Source organism: Mustela lutreola, chromosome 8 (assembly GCF_030435805.1).
Source record: "Mustela lutreola isolate mMusLut2 chromosome 8, mMusLut2.pri, whole genome shotgun sequence".
Taxonomy (NCBI): domain Eukaryota; kingdom Metazoa; phylum Chordata; class Mammalia; order Carnivora; family Mustelidae; genus Mustela; species Mustela lutreola.
The window spans coordinates 143,803,671-143,816,245 of record NC_081297.1 but is presented as its reverse complement, the minus strand read 5'-3'; the positions used below and the strand labels follow the sequence as shown (position 1 = coordinate 143,816,245).

Sequence of the window (12,575 nt, the reverse complement as noted above, 5' to 3'; positions counted from 1 at the left end):
TAATCAACTGAGCCACCCAGGTGTCCGTGAGGAGCCTTTTTATATACTAATTTAGAATAAGTCTTTTTTTTAAATTGGACTAAAAGAAGAATGTGGAAGACTAGTAGGGTAAGGGGTCAACATTTTTGTTAAAATTTTTTATTCTTTATTTCTCTACTTGTTTTACTTCAGGTGAACTACAGAAAGCCATTGACTTGTTCACAGATGCCATCAAACTAAATCCTCGCTTGGCCATTCTGTATGCCAAGAGAGCCAGGTGAGAGCTATAAACAAAAAAGAATCCCCTCATGAAGAATTCCTGCTCATTTATTTAAATAGAATTGGTTCTGTGGTGATCCCAAAGGTGTTATTGTTTGAAATGAATACTTTTTAATATCACACTTATTTTTTTAGTGTCTTCATCAAATTACAGAAGCCAAATGCTGCCATTCGAGACTGTGACAGAGCTATTGAAATAAATCCTGATTCAGCTCAGCCTTATAAGTGGCGCGGGAAAGCACATAGGTAAACAACAGAATTTCATTATTTTCAGAACTTTAAATTTTAAATCTTTTTTTTTTTATTTTAAGATTTTATTTATTTATTTGACAGAGACACAGCAAGAGAGGGCACACAAGCAGGGGGAGTGGGAAAGGGAGAAGCAGGCTTCTCACTGAGCATAGAGCCCAATGTGGGCCTTGATCCTAGGACGCTGGGATCATGACCTGAGCCCAGGACAGACATTTAATGACTGAGCTACCCAGGCACCTTAATCTGACGTTTTAATACGCTTTGAAAAAAATGAAATTGCTTAAGGATTTAATTTCTAAGTAGTATTTGCTTAATATGAAGAATTGAGAGAGTATAAGGAACAAATAAGAAAATAAAAATTCTTTTTTTTCCTACGAAGAGAGCCACTATTTAGGAGTTTTTGACCACGTATAGCCAAATTTAAGGTAAGGATCAAAATTGTTACTAAAAAAGAGCCGAGCCTTACAAATTTTCTCTTAGTTTTAGATTTTCTTTGTGTAATCTAACATTAAATAACTGATATGTTATAGAAGAAGGAATTCCTTATTTTCATACTACTTTTGTTGCTGCTAGGTCACCTGAAAAATCAGAAAAAAGGGACAGTAAAGAGGTGAATTTATCTTAGGTTAGTCATCATTTCTAGAAATTGAACTTAATGTTAAACAAGTGGGTATTGGTGACTTGAGGATGAGATGTCCAGTGACACTTAAGTGTGACATGAATTGGAAGGGTGTTGTACTCCCAAGTATGGATGGAAATGAAGATGGATATGCTTGGGACAGCTTTATTAGGTTACTCAAAAGGAGCCCTAGTGATTATGAAGACACCTGTCAAAGATAGAGATGAAAGATTAGAAAAAGATGTATTTCTGCTCTGGAGGTCAGAAAGCTCATGCGTTGCGGTGTGACGCCAGTAGTCTTTGAGTGTTTCTTTGCTGCCCTTTATTTTTTTTTTGCTTTCGCGTGCAAGGTAGCATGAGTTCATCTTACGTTTTTATTGTCCCAGACTCCGAATTAACCACTTCTCAAAGACACCAGCATTCATTTTTGTGAGCATTATATTTACAGAAACCAAAGTTTGGCCATAGGTGTGTTTGTTGCCTGTGATGTATTAGTATTTCTGTTATTTCAGTGAACAGAAACATTTTTAAATTTTTTTAAAAAGACTTTATTTGAGAGAGCGAGTGAGCATGATGAGCAGGGGATGGGACAGAGGGAGAAACAGATTCTGCTGAGCGGGGATCCTGATGTTGGGCTCCATCCTAGGACCCCAGGATCATGACCTGAGCCAAAGGCAGATGCTTAACTGACTTGAGCATCCGAGGTGCCCCAGATAAAAAATTTTTTAAATAATGATTTTAGGGGATCTTATGGAATCTTGAGTTGATACTGATATATTCAATTAAAATCCATATTAATATTGTTTCCCTTTTGCATTTTTAAATACTGTTTTCCTAGACTCAGAGTCTTTATCCATATATATTTACTTGTGTTATTCTATGATAACATGAAATTGCTTTACAATTCCATGAAAATAATATTCTAGGTAAAGTTGAATGTTTTCATATTTGTTGCCACGTTTAATCTTAGAATATATCCCACTTAAGATACACAGTCAAAATACTGTTTTAAAAGTTATGTGACTTTCAGGGTGCCTGGGTGGCTCAGTCAGTTAAGCGTCCTGAATTTTTTTGTTTGTTTTAAGATTTTTTAATTTGTCACAGAGAGTGAGAACAAACTAGGGAAAATGAGAGGCAGAGGGACAAGCAGACTCACCACGGAGCAGTTAGCCCAATGTGGGACTCGATCCCGGGACCCCAGGATCATGACCCAAGCTGAAGGCATGCGCTAAACCAACTGAGCCACCTACGCATTCCAAGCGTCCAAAACTTGATTTCAGCTCAGCCATGATTTCTGGATCATGGGATCAAGCCCTGTGCAGCCAGCTTTGGATTCTCTCTCTCCCTCTCCCTCTCCCTCCCACCAAAGTGCACACTCACTTTCTCAGTAAATAAATAGATTAAGTGTACATGTATATGTATAGGTTACCTTTTTTTCTATGTACTGCATGCTCAGTGCGATAAACTGCTTTTACTTAATTTTCTTTCCCTTCCTGTTTATATTCAGGTTTAGGGGTTGCTTTATTTCTGTTAATTCTGTCTTAATTTTCTTCTTTACATGTGTAAAACTTTGCGTATTTAACGAGTCAGAACTGAGTGGACAGGTATGCCCAGAGAAGTCTCATTGCCATTGCGTCCCCTCTAGTCCATTCTCACCTTCTCCCGCCAGCCTTTAGTTCCCGGTTCACCTTTTCTCTTCTTTCAATAAAATGTGCACACATGTAGTGTATGCTTTGTTAATCCTGTTTTTAAGGAGTTGAAATTGTTGAATGAGCTTGAAAATTGGAGTTCTACATAATTTTTAAAATTTTATATTGAATTAAGAAAGTAATTTTTTAAGTTTTTAAATGTTTTTTACAAAACAGCTTTATAGTTGCCGAGGAAGTTAAACTCCCAAGTTTTTATAGAGTATAACACAATAATTGAATTGGTATAAGAAAATTTATAGTTCAAATATTTTAACTTTAAACCTCTTCTGTAACAATTCCTTTTTTAATAAGGAAGAAAGACACCACCACATTAGTGGATGTGTATAAAAGGCCCCTAAAATTAATATAATCTGTTTCAGACTTCTGGGCCATTGGGAAGAAGCAGCACATGATCTTGCCCTTGCTTGCAAACTGGATTATGATGAAGATGCTAGTGCGATGCTGAAAGAAGTTCAACCGAGGGTATGTTCAAGCAGAGAAAGGGAATGTCATTACTGTGGTGCTCTGTAGCTCTCATACTTAGCTTCTGGCAGTAATTTACTGGCAAAACAGATACAAAGAAATGTTTGGATATTTTCATCTGTAATTACGGAGTGTGTGCTCAACTCAGGTAATGTCAGTAGGTTGTCAAGCCTACTTCTCATGCTGCGTTACAGCAAGCTCTGTTACTTTGTCATCTGCAAGCCTATAGTAGAGTTATAAGCAGAAATTCAGAAATGGAAAGGGAGCATTAGTCAGGTTTACAGCAGGGAAAAAAACAGAAAACATATAAAACATGACCCAAGGTTGTGTCTGGTCTGTCCTTGTTTATTGTAGGTATATACAGCCACTGTGTAAAGCCTAAGGGCCTTGTGAAAGTTAGCAAGTTTGATTCTTTTTAAAATGATAATATTGACTTCAAAGCTCTAGAATACTCTGTTTTACACAAAGGTAATTACTAAAATAATTTTAATGCATTTACATGGTAAATTCTTCAGTTTTGTGGGGTGTTAATACTACCAAGAATTTATTCCTAAAGGTTATAAGGTATAGAAACCTTATTGAATTTCACGTATCTACATTCAGAGACTTTTTGATTTCTCTTTTCCTCTCATAACAGGGCTAACTCCAGTAAGGTTATGATGAGAGATGGTCTAACATAGACTCTTTTTTTTTAAGATTTTATTTATTTGACAAATACAGATCACAAGTAGGCAGAGGGAGAGAGAGAGAGAGAGAGGAGGAAGCATTCTCTCTGCTGAGCAGAGAGCCTGATGTGGGGCTCCATCCCAGGACCTGAGCCAAAGGCAGGGGCTTTAACCCACTGAGCCACTCAGGCACCCCTCAACATAGATTCTTAAAAAATAATAATAAGCTGAAGTAATAATTGAATATGACTGTCTTACATTTACTTTATTTTCTGAATAATGGATTCCATATACTTGGCTCAGGCTATGTGCTGGTTCCTAGTACATATATTATCACTTAATCCTTATAACATTCTGTGATACTAAGTATTTCTTTTCCCTGGCCCCCCTCATTTTATGGATGAGAAAACTTTGAGTGTAGTTAGACTGTGACAAATGACTGGTGTATGCGTTTCCAATCTCTACCTTCCCTTGGCCAGTATCTGGCTAGAATTTGCAATTTGAAAACTTGTCATCCTTGCAGTACTTTTTTGAAATTTATAACACTTCTGACTTCATGTCTTGGCCTCTTTTCCTTTATTTCACAGTGGACTTGTTAAAGTGTGAGTTATGTAAGGTCTTTTTCTATAAGGTAAACCTGTCATTATTCAGAACTGTTTGTTGAATTTAACACCTCTCCACAAAGAAGAATGATCTTTAACAAAACTGGTGATTTGGGTTGTCCTTATTGAGCTTTTAAAGAAAACATTTTTTCTGTGGCTTTTTTCCCCTAGGCCCAGAAAATTGCTGAACATCGGAGAAAATACGAGCGAAAACGTGAAGAGCGAGAGATCAAAGAAAGAATAGAAAGGGTTAAGAAGGCTCGGGAAGAACACGAGAGAGCCCAGAGGGTAAAGTTTCTGTAGCTAAACCATTAAAGGGGAATAAAGTAGATTAGAGTTTGAGGATATCATTCTAATTCCTGGCTTTTATTTAATGCTGGCTTCAGTTATGTAGGGTCATACTACTTAAAGAGTTTTCCTTTCTTTCATTATTTCTAGTTTGTAGGGATATTTTTGTTCTTAAATTCCTAAGCAAGCTTACATATCACCATTTTATATTATATTCTTGTTTGTGCCCTCCTAAAATTGGGAAAATTTTTTGGTCAGGTAATTAAAACTTGTCAGTATTACTTGTTTTCTTGTGGATGCTTGCCCTAATTTGTTGAATTTTAGGATTCCTCTTGCTCCAATAGTGAATTCATAGCTATTTAAAGTAGACTCTATTTTTAAATTTTTAGTCATAAAATTTAAAAGATTTTGTTTATTTATTTGACAGACAGAGATCACAACTAGGCAGAGAGGCAGGCAGAGAGAGAGGGAAACAGGTTCCCCGCTGAGCAGAGAGCCGGATGCGGGGCTCCATTCCAGGACCCCGAGGTCATGACCTGAGCCGAAGATAGAGACTCTAACCCACTGAGCCAGCCAGGCACCCCAACAAAGTCATAAAATTTAGAAAAAAGTTGTTCATAATTCATCCACAATATTGTTACTGTTCTTAAGGTGTTTCTCCTTGGGTTTTTTTCTATATTAGCTTTTTGCATTTTGATGCTATCAGTTTTCATCTAGTTATTTCTTTTTCTTTTTTTTTTTTTAAGATTTTATTTATTCATTTGGGAGAGAGTGGGAAAGAGAGAGAGAGTGAGAGAGCCTGAAATGGGAGGTTAGAGGGAGAAACAGACTTCCCACGGTGCCGGGAGCCTGATCTGGAACTCAATCCCAGGACTCCAGGACCACAGCCCGAGCCAATAAAGGCAGTTGCCCAACCCAACCGAGCCACCCAGGGACCCTCTAGTTACTTCTAATATTGTCAAATAAAAGGATATAAAGCTATATTATAATTATATAGCATTACTGCCTGATTTTTTTGTCATTTAATATTAAATATTAATATTTAATTAAGTCCATAAAACTAATTGGTAATTATATGGAATGAATTTAGTAAGATATAAAGTTAATATTAAATGCTTTTAAAGCATCATGCTTAGTTTTTGGGGTTATAGTTAACTGTATTCAGAAGTAATTTTTACATTTATATATCCTTATGAATTCATAACTAGTTATGAGGGAAATTTATATATATTTTCTTTTACTTTGTTTGCTGACAGTAACAGATTTGTAAACCGTGGTTGTGTGTGTTAAGTTATGTAGAGAAAGTAATGGAAAAGGTGAAGTTGAAAAACAAAAGTCATTGGCAGTCTTCATAATCTAACCGTGTGGTTTCATTTTGGAGTTTAACAACGTTTAGAATTTACACTTTGCATAGACAGACATCAGTACTGTCAATTGCTTTCCAGGTGTTTTTTTCCCTGCTTCTAGTAGAAGTAAAACACTACTTGGTATTATTACCAAAAGTAGTGCTTATTGACAACCTGTCTGGAAAATTTTGAAAGGGGTTTTGGGGTATGTGTCCTTTAGCTCAGTATTGGCATTTGAAACTTGTCATTCTCTTAAGTCCTTGGACTAGCTGAAATTTTTTATAATTTTTTCATGGTTTTGCATGGGTAGGATACGGGTAGACCGTAGACTGCCCACCAGCACCACACTATATGATTTCTTTATTTCTTTGTATTAAAGGAGGAAGAAGCCAGACGACAATCAGGAGCTCAGTATGGCTCTTTCCCAGGTATTTTTAAAGAAAATTTAAAACTATTTGGATTGTAAATAATTGGAGAATATTCTGATTTGGGGACTCAAATATGTCTATTATATTTAGGGCTATTAGTCCCTGGAATACTGAAAAGCCTTTAGAATGTTAGCCTCTAGAATGTTTGAGGTTGTATGTTAGTAGAAGTACAGTATATTATTTTCCTCGTGCTTTGAGCAATACACATTTTTATAATAGTTAACATTTAAATGAGGTCTGAGCATTGTACTTTTCTAAGAGACTGTGAATTGATTATGATGTATTTTAAGTATTTCTCAATTGTCACAGTGGGATTTTATTCTGTTATACATTGAAATTCATGATACACTAGGTTAAAGCACTATAGTGGGATTATTAAGCATAAAAAATATTTGGGTCTAGTGTAAAAATAAATACAAGCTCCTTTTTATAAATGTCAAATGATGAGAAATTACTAGGGGGGCAAAGCCTTCAATGATAGCAGAGGCCTAGCTATATGGTACAAGTAGAAGAGCAGTTAAAAAGGCACTTCAAGAACAATTTACTTCCTAAATGAGACTGGGAAATTTAAAGACCAGGAAGAGATTTTTATAAAGTTTTAATTCTAATGGGGAATCCGCTGTCTTCAACTATTTCAGTAGTAACCAGCTTTTTCTGAAGGAAGGTTTACAGAGGCATTTACATACCCTTTGGTGGTTATGTGCCACTAGCTACAACATAAATTTACATGGCAGAGGCTAGAAAAGGTAGCCTTTATTCTAAAAAGGTCATGTGCCAAGCAACTTTAAAAAGAGAGAATATATATTGTGGATGACTTGCTGTTTGAAGAAAAAAGCAAGAAAATAAATTGCAGTTCATAGTTTACATTCTGCTTAAAGTAGAAATAATCTTTAATCTGGTATCTTTGCTTTAGGAAACAACCACTAGTGTAGATTAGTACTAGAGGTAATTTTTTGTTATGTGGAATTTTTTGTTAATAAATTTTTAGAAAGATTTTATTTATTTATTTGACAGATAACAAGTAGGCAGAGAGACAGGCAGAGAGAGAAGAGGAAGCAGGCTCTCCGCTGAGCAGAGAGCCCGATGTGGGGCTCGGTCCCAGGACCTTGAGATCATGACCTGAGCCGAAGGCAGAGGCTTTAACCCAGGCGCCCCTTGTTAATAATATTTTATTATCTAGAATTGATAAGCGTCCTGGTTAACTCTTGTTGCCTTGGGCCAGTAATTTATTTTATGGGCAGAAACTAGTTTTTCAAAGTCAGTAGGGACAGCAAGAGAAACTGGAAATTCTTTTCAGGCCCTCTTAGATCCCCTTACCTGTGACTGTTAGTTAGTTATGAGCATGTTGTAAATTGTTGAGCCAGGTGGAAATGAGTTTGTTATATGTATTTCTTTACAATAGCTTACATATAGTCACCCTTGATCTGTAGGATGTTAGGGTAATGTATATTTCCCTTTATGATGTCTGTATTGGCATAATTGTGATTTCAGAATATCTGCAGTGGACATAAAGGGTTTATGGTAGTGAAAACCTAAGTAGAAGATAATTTCGGTTTATAATCTAAAAATATACTGGAAGAATTAAATCTCTTTTGCTAGAGCATTGTTCTCAGTGAAAGAAGAAACACCACGAGTGCTCATTAAGAATGCAGATTTTTATTTCAGAGATTTGGAATCTGTCTAGGGTGGAGGTAGAAAGCCACAATGTGTTATAACAAGCATTTCATGTAGTACTTAAAAGAATGATCTAGAGGAATATAGTTTAAACAAAAACAAGTAAAGTCTTCAAATTAGAACTTTAAATTGAAACAAATAATGTTAGAGAACATGAAAATAAGACGACAAAGATGATTTATTAGACTTTTTAACTTTGTTATTCCAAGGGATTGTTAGCTTTCTCTTTGTTTTAAAGTAAGGTTAGTTTTTTTGTTTTTTTTAAACAGCTTTATTACTAGGAAAAAATAAATCAAGAAGGTAGCAAAGTTGATTTACAGCCTTATTTTTTTTTTTTTTTTTTTTTTTTTTTAAAGATTTTTATTTATTTATTTGATAGAGAGAGATCACAAGTAGGCAGAGAGGCAGGCAGAGAGAGAGGGAGAGAAGCAGACTCCCTGCTGAGCAGGGAGCCCGACGTGGGGCTCGATCCCAGGACCCTGAGATCATGACCTGAGCTGAAGGCAGAGGCTTAAACCACTGAGCCACCCAGGCGCCCCATACAGCCTTATTTTTTAAGAGAAAATTTGAAGGTAAAATTATGTCCTGTTACATAACTGTTACATAACTGACATAATTATGTCAGAATGTTTAGACTGTTTTGTGTTTAATAGCCCCTTGTTCTTTGCATGTGCACATGTATGTGTACGTGTATGATTTTCATCAGAAGGAGATAGTCTGCTATCAGACGACTTGAAAATACGGTTGGTGTCTGAGCAGTTAATTCATTGATTCTTGCAGGTGGCTTTCCTGGGGGAATGCCGGGTAATTTTCCTGGAGGAATGCCTGGAATGGCAGGGGGGATGCCTGGAATGGCAGGAATGCCTGGGCTCAATGAAATTCTTAGTGATCCGGAAGTTCTTGCAGCCATGCAGGTAAGACTTGGAAGAACAAAGTTGGGCTTTGTATATCATAAGGCATTTCTTTTCTTTTTCTTTTTCTTTTTTTTTTTTTTAAAGATTTTATTTATTTATTTATTTGACAGAGAGAGAGATCACAAGTAGATGGAGAGGCAGGCAGAGAGAGAGAGAGAGGGAAGCAGGCTCCCTGCCGAGCAGAGAGCCCGATGTGGGACTCGATCCCAGGACCCTGAGATCATGACCTGAGCCGAAGGCAGCGGCTTAACCCACTGAGCCACCCAGGCGCCCCTCACTAAGGCATTTCTTAAATTAATCCTATGTGTAAAGACAAAGGTTACTGTGTTAGCCATGTTTTACTTATCTGTTACCAAATAGGTAATTATGCAGTCATAATTCTTTTTTTCTTTTTTTCTTTTTCCAGAATGAGTGGCTGAAGTTATTAAAAATTGGCTTCTAGTAGTTTGATTATATCCAGCTGTCCTTTTCTAGTTTGATTATATCCAGTTTCCTTTTCTTTTCTTTTTGTAATTTATGTTCCAAGTTTTTATTTAAATTCTAGTTAGTTAACTTACCGTGTAATATTACTTTAGAAGTAGAATTTCATGATTCAGTTGTCCTTTCTATCAAAATTGTATATGCTTTTTTTCATTAGTTAAAGTGACATAATTGGCATTTGATTTTGAAGTGCACATTAGTAATATTTATACTTCAGGTACTTGTCCAAACCCCAATTAACTTGACGTGATAAAACTGTCAGTCTAAATAAAGACCTAGGATTTCAGATACTAAACTTGTAAAACTACAGAAGTCTTTTTAAATACTACTAAAAACCCACTGCTTTTCTTCACAGGATCCAGAAGTTATGGTGGCCTTCCAGGATGTGGCCCAGAACCCAGCGAATATGTCAAAATATCAGAGCAACCCAAAGGTTATGAATCTCATCAGTAAATTGTCAGCCAAATTTGGAGGTCAAGCATAATGCCCTTCTGACAAATAAAGCCCTTGCTGAAGGAAAAGCAACTTCAATCACCTAATGGATGTCGCAATAATACAAACCAGTGTACCTCCGACCTTCTCATGAAGAAAGCTGGGGTGCTGTGAAGAGAATCCCTACCCCTCTGCTCCCCATGCAACTGAAACATTCTACAATGGTTTGCCATTAGGGTATTCATTCAGATAATATTTTCCTACTAGGAACTACAAACTTTAAACACTTTTTAAACCTTAAAAATATTTAAAAACATATTAAAAGGGTGTGTTAGTCCCTACATTCTTCTTTACTAATCATTTCAGTTTTTTTCCTTTGGATTAATTGGGCAAGGAAGATATTTGAGTGTGGAAGATTCATTGCTCAGTTATAACGAGTGAAATAAAGGTTTATTAGTAGGAGGCAAATAATACATTAAAATAGATGAAGTTTGAGTTGGAGATACGGTTTCTGAGGCATTTTGACTTGTCTTTTTAAATGCTTTATTTTTTAAACACAATTTATTTTGATAGAACCATTGGGACCACCAGTATTGCAGTCGGACCTGGGTAGGGACCAGAAGTGCTTGGCAGGGCAGCAACAACCTTACTTCTTTTATATAGTGTGCACCCTTGTGCAGATGCATTTAAATCTTACACTGTGGTGAAGGGATGATTTTTATAATGCTGCAGTAGACTTGGATTACTTAGCTGTGTTCTTGTCTGATATAGAAAATAAATGTTTTGCATTATTTCCACATAGGGGAAATAAGGGAATACCTTTTTTTTTTTTTTTTTTAAATATTTCTGTGTTTAGAGTGACCTTTCCTGGTCAGAAAATACCCATCTCTTTGTGTGCTTTCTGCTTATTTTCATGTCCCCCCTTCTCCCCTCCCAGTACTCTTTGGGCTAAAGATAGTCCTTTTTCACTGGCGTCATCACTATTATCATCATTCAAAGCATAATTGTGCAAGTATATGTAATGCTGGGTTTACTATGTAATACATATAGTGATTATGTAAGGTAATACCCATAACAGTTGTAGTTTCTTACTTGGCCAAGTGATTGCATATTTAAATGTTAGGTTTCTGCTTCGGTGAGATCTTAACCATCTCAGAAGATATTGGAAGGAGGGATTTCCTTTGATGTTCAGTCTTCTGAGGAAATACCTGTTGGAGTTGGAGTTTATCTGACATTATTCATCTTCGTAGTTTGGAGAGTATGAGGTTTGAATTCATTGATATACATAGAGGGGAACCAAATTTCTTGATCCAGTATGAATTACAAAATTGATGAGATCCATGGTTCTTCATTGTGGGGTTGATGGCATTATGAGTGTTCTTATTCAGCTCTTGAATACTGCACCATATCCCCCACCTCCTTTTTTCCTTCCCTCTCCTCCAAGGATAAAGAAATGATGGATTTTCTGTTGTACATTCAAATCTTAACATTAATTAAGACTAAGTCTAGGCACTGTACTAGGAATTGCTAGGTTTCTACCTTTCCAATTTAACGTGCTGGTGTTCAAAAACAGTTGCCAAGGGATGAGACCCTCTATACTTTGCTTATTTGAAGAGTCAGTGGTAGGAGCAGTGAAGAAAATTCCATGGAATAATTTCTGAAATAGCACATTTCTGAAGTCATAAGTAAGTTGATTCAGGTTCTAACCCTTTATACAAGCAAATAGAAATGCATCTGTTATATAGTGAGAAAAGGCTGTATGCTAACTGAGCATGCTTTTTAAGTCCTTTAAAAATACTCAGCATATAAACTTGCGTTTGAGCTTGTCAGTGGTTTTTTTGTTGGTAATGTGTGTTCTCTCTCGAATTTTCTAATGTGTGCTGTGAATAACCCAAGAAGACCAGTTCCTTTTGGGTTCCTTATTTGATTTACTTTTTACTTAATTATATATTACTTAAGTACATTCTAACATTGCAGATATTACCGTAAGTGGGTAAAAGTAAAATTGGTCTTCTGAAAATGTGTCCTGTGCTCTTAAGTTCCACAAATACAAAGTACATTCATTTTCATAGAAACTCAGTATCATTTCTAAACCAGAAGTGTTTTTTCTTGCACTAACAATGGTGTAAGAAGGAAAAGTAAAGGAGTTTTTTTCTGCTTAAAAATATATAGTTATTGGATTTCTAGCTACATTGAAAATAAAGTATGGTTTCAAACTGGATATTGACCCCCCCACACACTTTTTTTTCCCCCAGCAGATACTCTTCTTTTAGGTCTGTAGCACTCAACATTATTTGCTGGACGTAGTAGGCTTCAGTGTATAAAATGCTGTTAACAGTGACTTCTAGGAATATTTAGACATTAAACAGAGCTTTACTTTTCTTGCAGGTAACAGTCCCGAGGAAAGCCATTCTGCCATAGTCAGAAGGTCGCTTCCATTTCTGAG

General features: G+C 36.1%; 1 protein-coding gene across 1 annotated transcript in view; it reads left to right on the top strand.

The window, feature by feature from the left end:
• Positions 1 to 12,350, top strand: part of ST13 (ST13 Hsp70 interacting protein) — a 32,776-nt gene extending 20,426 nt beyond the window's left edge. The window contains exons 6-12 of the mRNA XM_059187078.1: positions 172 to 256; positions 394 to 504; positions 3,198 to 3,300; positions 4,739 to 4,855; positions 6,581 to 6,629; positions 9,084 to 9,217; positions 10,053 to 12,350. Coding sequence (XP_059043061.1) covers positions 172 to 256; positions 394 to 504; positions 3,198 to 3,300; positions 4,739 to 4,855; positions 6,581 to 6,629; positions 9,084 to 9,217; positions 10,053 to 10,181 — 728 coding nt within the window. The 3' untranslated portion in view covers positions 10,182 to 12,350. The remainder of the gene's footprint in view (positions 1 to 171; positions 257 to 393; positions 505 to 3,197; positions 3,301 to 4,738; positions 4,856 to 6,580; positions 6,630 to 9,083; positions 9,218 to 10,052) is intronic.
• Positions 12,351 to 12,575: the final 225 nt, after the last annotated feature.